The 10,327-nt window shown below is 48.8% G+C and overlaps 1 protein-coding gene across 2 annotated transcripts; it reads left to right on the top strand.

Moving 5' to 3' along the window:
- The first annotated feature begins 1,204 nt into the window (after positions 1-1,204).
- On the top strand, positions 1,205-9,932 carry ADAP2 (ArfGAP with dual PH domains 2). Of its 2 annotated transcripts, XM_069872513.1 has the most exons (10): positions 1,205-1,335; positions 3,273-3,403; positions 4,089-4,180; positions 4,305-4,390; positions 4,721-4,830; positions 5,477-5,623; positions 5,822-5,905; positions 6,299-6,361; positions 7,629-7,706; positions 8,313-9,932. In XM_069872513.1, the coding sequence occupies exons 1-10, from the start codon at positions 1,251-1,253 to the stop codon at positions 8,529-8,531; spliced, it is 1,095 nt and encodes a 364-aa protein (XP_069728614.1). In that variant the 5' UTR covers positions 1,205-1,250; the 3' UTR covers positions 8,532-9,932. The 2 variants fall into 2 exon arrangements, with proteins under 2 accessions (XP_069728614.1, XP_069728615.1); XM_069872514.1 differs by lacking the exon at positions 5,822-5,905.
- The last annotated feature ends 395 nt before the right edge of the window (positions 9,933-10,327 follow it).

Genomic DNA, 10,327 nt, shown 5'->3' with positions numbered 1-10,327 from the left:
ATGACATCACAATATTTAAAAAAAAAAAAAGCATAATGTTATTTAGTGCCTAAAAAGATGAGGAAAATGTGTCAGTATTTTCACTTGAGAATACATTTTACAGATGACAGACTACACTAGAGATAAGTAAATACAGGGTTTTTACAGTGTTATACATAAACTTTACCAAAGAATTGTATGTAATGGTGCACTAAAGCAGCGCAAGTGAACTATGCAAATGAAGTTTGACCTGAAACAGTAAAATGAAAAACATTCAAATACCTCTTAATCTGCAAATGACCTCAAAAGCCTTTCCCTTATCTGAAATTTTTCTCTTTTGACTTTTTCTTTCCTTAGATAAACTGAATGTAAAGTCAGGTGTTTTGATATGGACTTTATCTTGAAAGAGGGATATTTTCGTTAGGATGTGTGGATCCTAATATGCTCCGTGTTCCTGGTTGCTGAGTTATGTGGAGAGGATTTTCCCTCGGAGGCTGTTGGTGTCACAGCTGCGCTTGGCCCGGCCAGAGCTCTGCGGAGAGAGCACGACTCACCTGCTCGCTGTGGTATCAGTGCTTCCATCCACTCTGGGGAAACCTTAGAGCAGCTTCTAGTACTGAGAGGGGCTCCAGGGGAGCTGGGGAGGGGCTCTTGATCAGGGAGTGCAGGGACAGGATGAGGGGGGAGGGGTTTAAGCTGAAAGAGAGGAAATTATATGAGTTTGAACAGTCTGTGGTTAAATCCTCAAGGGGAGAGAAGGCACCTGAACACCTACAAATGCCTGGATTTATAGGCTCTCAGCAGAATCTCTTTCTGCCTGACACTTACCATAAATGTGAGCTGTATGGAGCCACCAAGGAGCCACCTGCCACCTTTGTCAAGAAACATCTTTCTCCTTTTGTCCCCCCTACCTACATGGGAGCTGGGGAGGGGCAGGGACTGCAGGGATAGGACAAGGAGGAATGGTTTTCAGCTGAAAGAGGGGAGGCTGAGATGAGATCTTAGGGAGAAATGTTTTCCTGTGAGGGGTGGGAGGCCCTGGCTCAGCTTGCCCAGAGCAGGGGTGGCTGCCCCATCCCTGGAGGGGTTCGAGGGAGGTTGGATGGAGCTTGGAGCCCCTAATCCAGGGTTGGAACTCGATGGCTTTGCGGTCCCCTCCCTCCCCGCCTGTTGCTACTGCAGGAGCTGCCGGTGTTGGATGCGCCGTTAACGAGCGCCTCCCCGCGGGGCCCGGCAGCCCCCGGTTCCTCCTCCTCCTCCGAGCGGCGGGGATGGAGCGCGACCGGCACCGGCTGCGGCTGCTGGAGCTGCTGAGCGCGGCCGGGAACCGGCACTGCGCGGACTGCGGGCAGCCAGGTACGGGACGGGGACAGGGACGGGGACACGGGGCAGGGGACAGGGACAGGGACAGGGGACAAGGGACAAGGAACAAGGAACAGGATAGGGGGACAGGGGACACAGGGCAGGGGATGGGACAGGGGACAAGGGACAGAGAACAGGGGACAAGGAACGGAATAGGGGATACCAGAATGGGAAAGGGGACAGGAGACAGGGAACAGGGGACACAGGGCAGGGGATGGGACAGGGGACAAGGGACAGGGAACAGGGGACACGGGACAGGGGACGAGGGACAGGGGACAGGGGACAGGGGACAAGGAACGGGATCGGGGACACCAGAATGGGAAGGGGGACAGGGGACAGGGAACAGAGAACGAGACGGGGCACAGGACGGAACAGGAGACACGGGACAGGGGATGTGGGACAGGGGACATGAGACGGGACAGAGGAGACATAGGATGGACAGGGGACAGAGAACGGAGCAGGGGATAGGGGACACGGGACTGGGGACAAAGAACAGGACAGGGGACACAGGACAGGATACATTTTGATAGGAATGGTTGGACTCAATGATCCGGTGGGTCTCTTCCAACCTGGTTATTCTATGATTCTGTGGGAGAGGGGACATGGGACAGAGGACGGGAGACAGGGGACACAGGATGGACAGAGGGCAGGGACAGGGAAAGGGACAGGGGGCACAGGGCATAGGATGTGGGACAGGGGACACGGGATGTGGGACAGGGAAGGGGACATGGGGCACAGAATGTGGGATGGGGAACGGGACACAGGGTGTGGGATACAGAACATGAAACATGGGATTAGGGGCACAGGACAAGGGACAGGGGGAATGGGACATGGGACAGAGGACATGGGATAGAAGATGCAGGACATGGGATACAGAACACGAGACATGGGGCGTGGGATTCGGGCCATGGGATGTGGGATGGGGGACATGGGAAATGGGACATGGGGTACAGGACATGGGACAGGAGATATGGGATGTGGGACATGCGACAGAAAACCTGGGACAGGGGATATGAGACGTGGGACAGGGGATATGGGACACAGCTGTGCTCAGCCAGCAGGGCCAAGGCCAGTAGGAGCCACGGGTGAGGAGAAGCCACAGTGCCAGCAGCTTCCCCAGAGTTATTTCTAGGCAGGCGCAGGGCAGGAGAGGGGAGCACAGGGTGGTTTTCCAGCTCAGGGGGAACAGAAAGGCAGGATCGGTTAGGGTGGAAGAATCAACCCTAAACCAAACACTGCCAACTATGCCACTAAAGCACGTCCCTGAGCACCGTATCTACCCAGCTTTTAAACCCCTCCAGGGAGGCGTCACCTCCCCCTCGCAAGCCAAGCAGCCCATCGGTAGCTGCTGGCAGAAGGTGACAAGCAGCTTGTGTTTGATGTGATAAGGGACAAGCAGGGGGTGACGTGGTGAAGGCGACAGTGAAAGGAAATTCTGTTGCCAGAGCGCTCCCGGCGCCTCTAAGCCTTGACCCATCAAGGCCACTTCAGGGGGTGCAGCAACAGGCAGGAGCCGGAGCTCTCGTGGGCAGCAGACGTGATTCCTCCCTCCAGGTGGTTGCACCCCCCTGTGCTCTCAGGAGCGCTCACTGTCCGCACCATCCTTCCATTGTTAATTCAGCAACAGCAGCTTTCCATGCAGAACTAATATTTAGCTGAGCTTTTACATCACCACTCGGCTGCCTGCACAGTCACGTTAATTGTTAAACGAACAGTCGGTGAAAGAGCCTTCGGACGCAGGGGCCGCATTCTTCACTGGGGAAAGCAGGTGCTGTTCCTCTGAGCTCTGGGAAGTGGCAGCCGTGAATGATGGGATGAGGTTTGATGAATGATATGCGAGGCCTGGGTTGGGCATCAGATGAGCTTTTTTGCCCTTGCTGGTGGCTGTACCTTTCCCCATGCATTAATTCATTCTTTATGTTTTTATCTAGATCCAGAATGGGCTTCTTACAAACTTGGAATATTCATTTGTTTGAATTGCTCTGGAATCCATCGCAATCTTCCAGAAATCAGCAGGGTCAAATCTCTTCAGCTTGACTTCTGGGAGAGCAACCTCATAGAGGTACAGAGGAAAAAGCAATAACTCCCTTACTTTTCTCCACATTTCATTGTAGTCTCCTCTGCCTCTTAATTACATTGCCCACCATGGGCAGAGGAACAAAGCCACACAGAGCCAAGTTAACTTCACAGGTAACTTGAGGGGAACTTTATGATCTACTCAATCATGTTACACTGATGGGAGATCGTGTTTCTAACACCCTGTGGTCTACTTTTCTTTAACAGTACAGTAACTCCTCACTGTAGTTTAGAAGCCCAGAGGTATCTCCAGATAGCACGTTCTCTTGGTAATCAACGTATCCTTCTTGAGTATTGGCTCAGCTTCTCATCTTTCGATTGAATTGTGCTAATAATACAACCACAGTTCATTAGCTGGAGGAGATGAAGGTACAGGGAGATCATAAATATCTTTTCTTCTCATTTTCTTTTGTTCTGTTAATCAACAACCACAGTTTTGAGTTCCTTCCCACCTGGTTCAGAACTTCAAATACCGAAAAAGGCTTAGCAACCTTAAAAGCACCAACTATAGTGCTAAAGGGAATTTATAAATGTATGTAGAGATGTGCTGAGAGTTAGGGGAGATGGAGCAAAAAGTGCAGTGCTCCCTTCGATACAAGTCTCATTTTATGTTCATGACGTGGTATTGATTTTGTATTTGCACACCTAACTGCAATTTCTTTTCTTTTCAGTTTATGAAGAAGCATGGGAATCTTTATGCCAAAGCTAAATATGAGGCGAAAGTCCCTTCCTACTATTACATCCCTCAGTCCCGTGATTGCTTGTAAGTTGGTGTATTTACTGCTGCAGAGCTTTTCAGCTATTGAACTACTGCTTCCCTCTACACATCTCTGGTTGGCTGGTGGAAATAGAGGCAGATCAGCTTTATCCATGTTTTCTTTTTTCAGGGTTTTAAAAGAGCAATGGATTAGAGCTAAATATGAGCGTGAGGAATTTGTTGCCACCCGAGTCTGCCAAGATCCTTGTTCTGCAGGTAAAAGAATTGTCAGGGAAAAGGCCAACTGCACAGTGTTATGTTTGCAGCTTCAAAGATCTTTAAGGGTGCCCTGTCATATTTGAACTTTGGATGTGTAGGCCTTGCTTTGAGTCTTTGAGAAGAAGCTCCTAAGAAAAGACACTTAGACAAGTGCGAGGGTGTGTTAGGATCTTACAGTTCTCTAGTTCTTCATTGATTTTTTTCATTTGAGGTGAAAATTTTCAGGTGGAGAAGAGATTTGAAACTCTGTGCCCCGTCCCCATTTAGATAAACTGTTCTGCTTTTGTGCTGCTTTTCTCTGACACTTGATCTTGGTCTGATCCGCAGGGAGCCATGAAGGATTCCTCTGGAAGCGTGGGCGGGAAAGCAAATATTTTCAGAAGAGGCGATTTCTCCTGTCAGCAAGGGAAGGGGTGATGAAGTACTACACCAAAGAAGTGAGTTCCTCAGCCAGAGTTGGCTGTAGGTGGCTGGTTAACATCCATCCTTGGACTCAGCTCACCACCAGCAAAACCCAGCATGAATAGCTTTGTCTCTAGTTTTGCAGCCAGGCCAGCTTGTGTTGGAGCAGCCCAGCTGTTTCCCCATTAACATATGTGGTGTCTTAGGCTTTTTTGGATTTAGCTCTTTTTCTCATCCCTTATCTTAACCCCGCAGCCTCCTTTTGCTTAGTGAACAAAGGAGATTGATACTGGCAGTGGAACAACAAGTTCTGTTAGCAGTTGTTACATCTTGTTTTACCAAAATAGTCTCTCATCAGCTGCTGCAGCATCATTGCCACCGTGTCTCCCTTCTGTGGGAGAGCGTAGCTAATTGTTCTTCAGCTACGAAGTTGGAGATAGGTCCCATCCCCTGCAGTTCAGACACATCCCTCTCAAAGAGTGACCCAGCAACTGTCAAGGAAAGGGAGTCACTTGTAAGTGACTTTATGTAGCATGTATTTAAGGCTTTGTATTTCAAATATATCCAATATTCAGATATTTTAGGATGCCTGCTTTCTCTTCAGTAGGGATCTGGTTCTCATCCAGCTAATCTGTCCTCCATTACCTTCACTTTAATACAGCCGCGTTTTTCATTTCACAGGCCAAAGGTCCAAAAGCCACCATCAGCATTGAGAATCTGAATGCGATGTTCCAGACCGAGAAAATCCAACATGCTCATGGGCTGCAGATCACATACAGCACAGATGGCCAAACAAGGAACCTTTTTGTCTATCACGAAAGCGGAAAGGTGAATACCACAGAGCTTTTTAAAAAAAAAAAGGCTCATGAAAGGAGGCTCAGTGTTTTCCAGGTGTTTGAGACAAGACACTGGCTCTTTCTGCCTTTGCAGAAATCACAAGGAAGGAGAAAGGCATTTTGGAGAGGCAGCACTCTTACTCCTTCTTATTATTCTTGTCTTTATGGTTGCATCTGCTGTTTTCCCCAGGAGATCGTTGACTGGTTCAATGCTATTCGGGCAGCACGTTACCATTATCTCAGAACAACCTTCCCAACTGTCCCTGAGTCTCAGGTGAGAACTGAACAGGGCTTGAAGCAGTCTGTGCAAACACAGCATGGGGAAACATTTTCTCACTACTTCTGCCAGGGTCAGGTGCTTAAACAGCAACATATGGGGCTTGGGAATGGATTGGAGAGGTAGAAAGAGAGGCCACACTGGATAACTTGCAAAAATGTAGTCAATATTTAAGGTATAGAAGTCTCCATGTGGTCCTTACAAAGTGTAATCTTTCAAAAACCTTATGTTCCTTCTTATTTCAGAGTTACCTTTACCGAGCAGACAAAAAAAACCCAAAAAACCCAGGCCCCAAAAGCCAAAACAGATGGTGATTAGCTTTGACAGAAAGAGAACAGAAAAGCTGTCTTGAATGAACTATTTTATGTGTGTGTGTTTGTGTTCTCCTAGCTTATACCCAGGATCACAAGAAATTATGTCAAAGAAGGATATATGCAGAAAACAGGACCAAAAGTAAGTGCATACTTGGCCATACACAAACAAAATTATCCCAGGTGGAGGATATTTGGTAATTCTATGATGTTTACTAGGAGAAGATTGTTGGGTGACTGTATGCTTCCTGGGCTGTTAAGACATTGTATTCAAGCCTGCTGTGTTCTTTGGGATCATGTCTTATTTTGTGTGGTAAATAAGACTGATAAGAGGAATCCTCCCTGGAGAGTAAGCAAGATGGATTGGCTGGCAGGGGATGTGCAAAGTCCTGTTACGCAACACTAGATGGATGGCTGGATCTGCTGACTGCAGCTCCTGCTAGAACAGACCATCACATGCCGACTCCCCCTACTTCCCTGTTTCTTTTAAAGTCACTAGCACAGAAGTCACATCTACTTATAGCAGCAAAACCTGATTGAGCAATTCACCACGGTGAAGCCTATGTTTTGGTTTCATTTTTGTGAAAAAGTAGTTGGGCCACTACTGCCTGAAACAAGAGAGGGGGATTTCAGGCTCTGCTGAAGGAGGAGATGAAGATCGGAGGTCTTCTGCCACTTCTTGCCTAGCTGTCCTCTGAGAGAACTGTGAACCAAAGTCCTATTAGAAAGTTCAGTGGTGAAATGCTGATAGAGAATATGCTCGGGCTTTGGCCCAGCTCAGTGTGAGTGTTCCACTACACCTTCCTGCAGGTACCTGCACAGACAGTGCTCACAGCTACAGGCACAAAAATGGGTTTTTTTCCCCTGAGAACTAAATTCAGCTCAGACCGTAGTGAGCCCTAGAAGAGGACCCTGCAGTTCAGCACGGAGCAATGAATTGCTCAGGGAAGGCTCAGATGAGTGTAGCTGATGGAATTGGAACTTTTTATGAAACCTGCCATTTGTACCTCCCCTTGTGCATGTTGCGGTGCCAGCGACAACCCCCAAACCACGATGCTGAAATGGATTCATTATTCTTCTCGCTATAGACACTGGGACAGGGATCATTCTCTGCAGAGCTTTCAACTGATCCGTTTGCTGCAGCTTTCTTAACCCTGGTGATGTGATCACTGGTAGAACCAAACTTTCCTGCCTGACCCCGGGGGTCATCGTTGAGTTGAGATCTCTGGTGTGAACCCAGGGAGAAGGGAGCTGAGGGCTCCACGCAGCAGTGCTCACCCATTACCAGTTACAGGGATGAATGAAACTGAACTCACGTTCTGAATCATTTAAGCAGTCAGGGATCTGCCTTGAATAGGACAAACTCTCTGGGACTTGTTTTTTAAAGAAATTCTACCGTCTTCTTGCAGCAGAAGGAGGCCTTTAGGTTGCGCTGGTTCTGCCTGGATTCTCAAGAAAGGAAGCTGATGTACTTTAAAAATCCACTGGTAAGAGGAGTGTTCTTCACTATTCTACAAGCCCCATCATGAAGCTGGGTGGGGAGGAAGGGTCTGTTCTCGTCCAGCTCTTCCAGTGGCTGCACAAGACTGAAACAGGCTCGGTCTCAACGCTTGTCTCCCTTGTTACTGGATCTATTTGAAGCTGAGCTGTTTGGGAGCTCTGGCCCTTACGGTGGCTGTGAGGAAGATCTAAGTCTTTTAAGTGTAGCTGCTACTGCTGTTTACAGCCCACGCTCTCCCGGCCCTGTTGCCACTGTGTGTGTAACCTTAGGCAAGATGAGCAATGTATCAGTAACAGAGGCTTGGCCAGCCCCAGTATCCCGCTTCCTAGCTCTGCTCCAGCCATGAGAATCTCTCTTTGCTCCTTCTGAACACCCACCAACCACCTCTGTAAGGGTGGGTCCCTACCTCCTTCTTCTGAGAAGACACCCGTGAGTGTAAAAAACCCTCTGGTGTGTTGCCTGCTGCCTGTCACCAAATCAGCGTCCCCTTCACACAGCCCCAGTTCTCACTCCATGCCAAAGGAGAGCACGGCGCCGGCTGGAGCTGTGCTGTCCGCTGGCTAACGGCTGCCTCCTGCTTCCTTCCCTCTAGGATGCATTCGCGCAGGGCCAAGTTTTTATTGGAACAATGGATGAGGGATATGAAGTACGAGCTGGGTTGCCCCAGGGAGTCCAAGTGAAGAAGTGGAAACCAGCGATCACTGTGGTCACGCCAACGAGAGAGTTTGTGTTTATATGTGAGAACGACAGGGAGCGAAGCGAGTGGATAGACGCCTTAAACGGAGTCATTGCCCAGCCTCTGAGTGGCTAAGACTGGTACTGAGCACTCCTTGGGCTCTGCTCAGCAGGGCTCTGCAGCCTCTTTCTGTTGGCAAGGATGGTGCTCAAGGTCCTGCAGGGACTCCAGTACAAAGGGCTCCTTCCTTCAGCAGCCACAGGCACAGGAAGGGTGGAAACAGAGAAATGAGTAAAAAAAGGAAGTGCAGATATTCAGAAGTTATCTGTGCCCCTGCAGGACTTTGCTTGCAGTGCCTTTTCTCTCCCTACCCTTCTCCGCTTTTGAGCAGAGGAGGATTTCCCAGACTGAAGTAGGGATGAATCATCCAGTGTTGTCTTATGGGAAAAAGAACACAACCAGTGGAGAAAGTCTGACCCCAGAGGACCTGGAATGCATTTCCTTGAGGACTCCTGCAGGTGCTGTTGTATCAGATCCTCCTTTTCTTGCCTTTGACGTCAGAAGGACCCTGAAGGATGTACTCGACAGTCCAGCCAGTGGCAGTGTCTGCCAGTGAATGGGGTCGCCTGTTATGTGAGTACAGAGGGACAACAACCAAGAGGCAAAGATGCCATCCCCTGTCCGAGTGTCCTGTTGGATAGATCGGAGTTACCAGTCCACGCTGGAGTCACTCAGTGTCCTTCTCGGGGAGAAGCAGGGTCAGGCAGCTGCACTCTACCCGGCTGCAGCTCCTGTCCAGACAGGGACATGGTTGTTTGCAGCTTTTTTTGCAGGGTTTTGTGTCTTTTACAGTGTTACATTTCTGGCACAGTAAAAAAAAAGAAAGTCAAGTTTGAATTGTGGAGGTGGACTGAGTGTTTTTTTGCTTCCAGACCAAGTCTGACATTTGGTTCCACCAAGCAGCCAGTCATTCAGATATTAAATTCTCCTCCTCAGGCAGCCTTAGTGCTTAGTTTGCAGATCAAGAGGAAGTCTTGCAGACTAAGTTTCTGGTAAGGCTGACAACTGCCAGCCAGTCCAAGATACCCAGAATAGTTCTCTTCTGCAGAGATGAGGAAGTGCCAATATTTGCAGAGATTAGTGAGATTAACTTTATTTTTGTCCCCCCACAGCAGTGCAGAAGAATTGTTTGAATGTTTAGCATCATCCTGCCTGTCTCAGCTGGCCCATCACCAGCCAGCTCTGAGCAATCTGCAGCAGTTTTTCTTGCTGATGTGCTCCCAGAAACTCGCCTGTGTTCCCACTCTCCCCACGTAAACTGGTTCATTCTAGCTCACGGGCTTGTTTGGCAAATCTTTTCATCAACCTCATCCTGCAACCCTTGAAACTGATAGCAGAGCACCTTTTGACTTGTACGAGGAACAATGTCAGTTGTGGTTTGGTTTGGCAGATGCTAATAGTTATTTTGAGAGGAGGTGAGTAACCCAGGCGAACCTCAGAAGAGTTCAGTCCATCCTGTAGCCTAAACTTCACTCCGATGGGCTGTGCAGGGCCTGCTGTGCTGGGTTCCTCGCTCCCCTGGGTGGGTCAGCAGCCCAGCCCTGTCAGCAGCTCTGCTGTGACTTGCTACGGAACTAGGAAATTCCCTCTGAAAACAAAATGATAGAATCATATGAAGGGACCTTGAGGGCCTTCTGGTCCAACTTTTTTAGGTGATCTATTGTTCAAATGAGATGGCTCAAGACCTTGTGAAGCTGAACCTTGAAAGTGTCCAGTGCAGAGGAATAAACTGCTCCCCTGGGGTATTTATTGCAGTGTATAACTTCTAAAATCGTGCAGACAGCCATGGTTTTTTTTGGAGAGCCAACAGAATTCAAGGCCAGGACAGGGAGAGCTCTACATCCCGGGTTCATTATTACAGTAGATCTGAA

Source organism: Phaenicophaeus curvirostris, chromosome 19 (genome assembly GCF_032191515.1).
Source record: "Phaenicophaeus curvirostris isolate KB17595 chromosome 19, BPBGC_Pcur_1.0, whole genome shotgun sequence".
NCBI lineage: Eukaryota > Metazoa > Chordata > Aves > Cuculiformes > Cuculidae > Phaenicophaeus > Phaenicophaeus curvirostris.
Note: the sequence above shows the minus strand (reverse complement) of the source record. Positions and strands in the feature narration are given on the sequence as shown.

What these genes read in the sequence shown, in the direction of transcription:
- ADAP2 (XM_069872513.1), top strand. Translation starts at nt 1,251, where the DNA reads ATGGAGCGCGACCGGCACCGGCTGCGGCTGCTGGAGCTGCTGAGCGCG. An exon ending in CCTCAGTCCCGTGATTGCTT is followed by an intron (nt 4,181 to 4,304) that starts GTAAGTTGGTGT and finishes TTCTTTTTTCAG; the next exon opens with GGTTTTAAAAGAGCAATGGA. An exon ending in CAACTGTCCCTGAGTCTCAG is followed by an intron (nt 5,906 to 6,298) that starts GTGAGAACTGAA and finishes GTGTTCTCCTAG; the next exon opens with CTTATACCCAGGATCACAAG.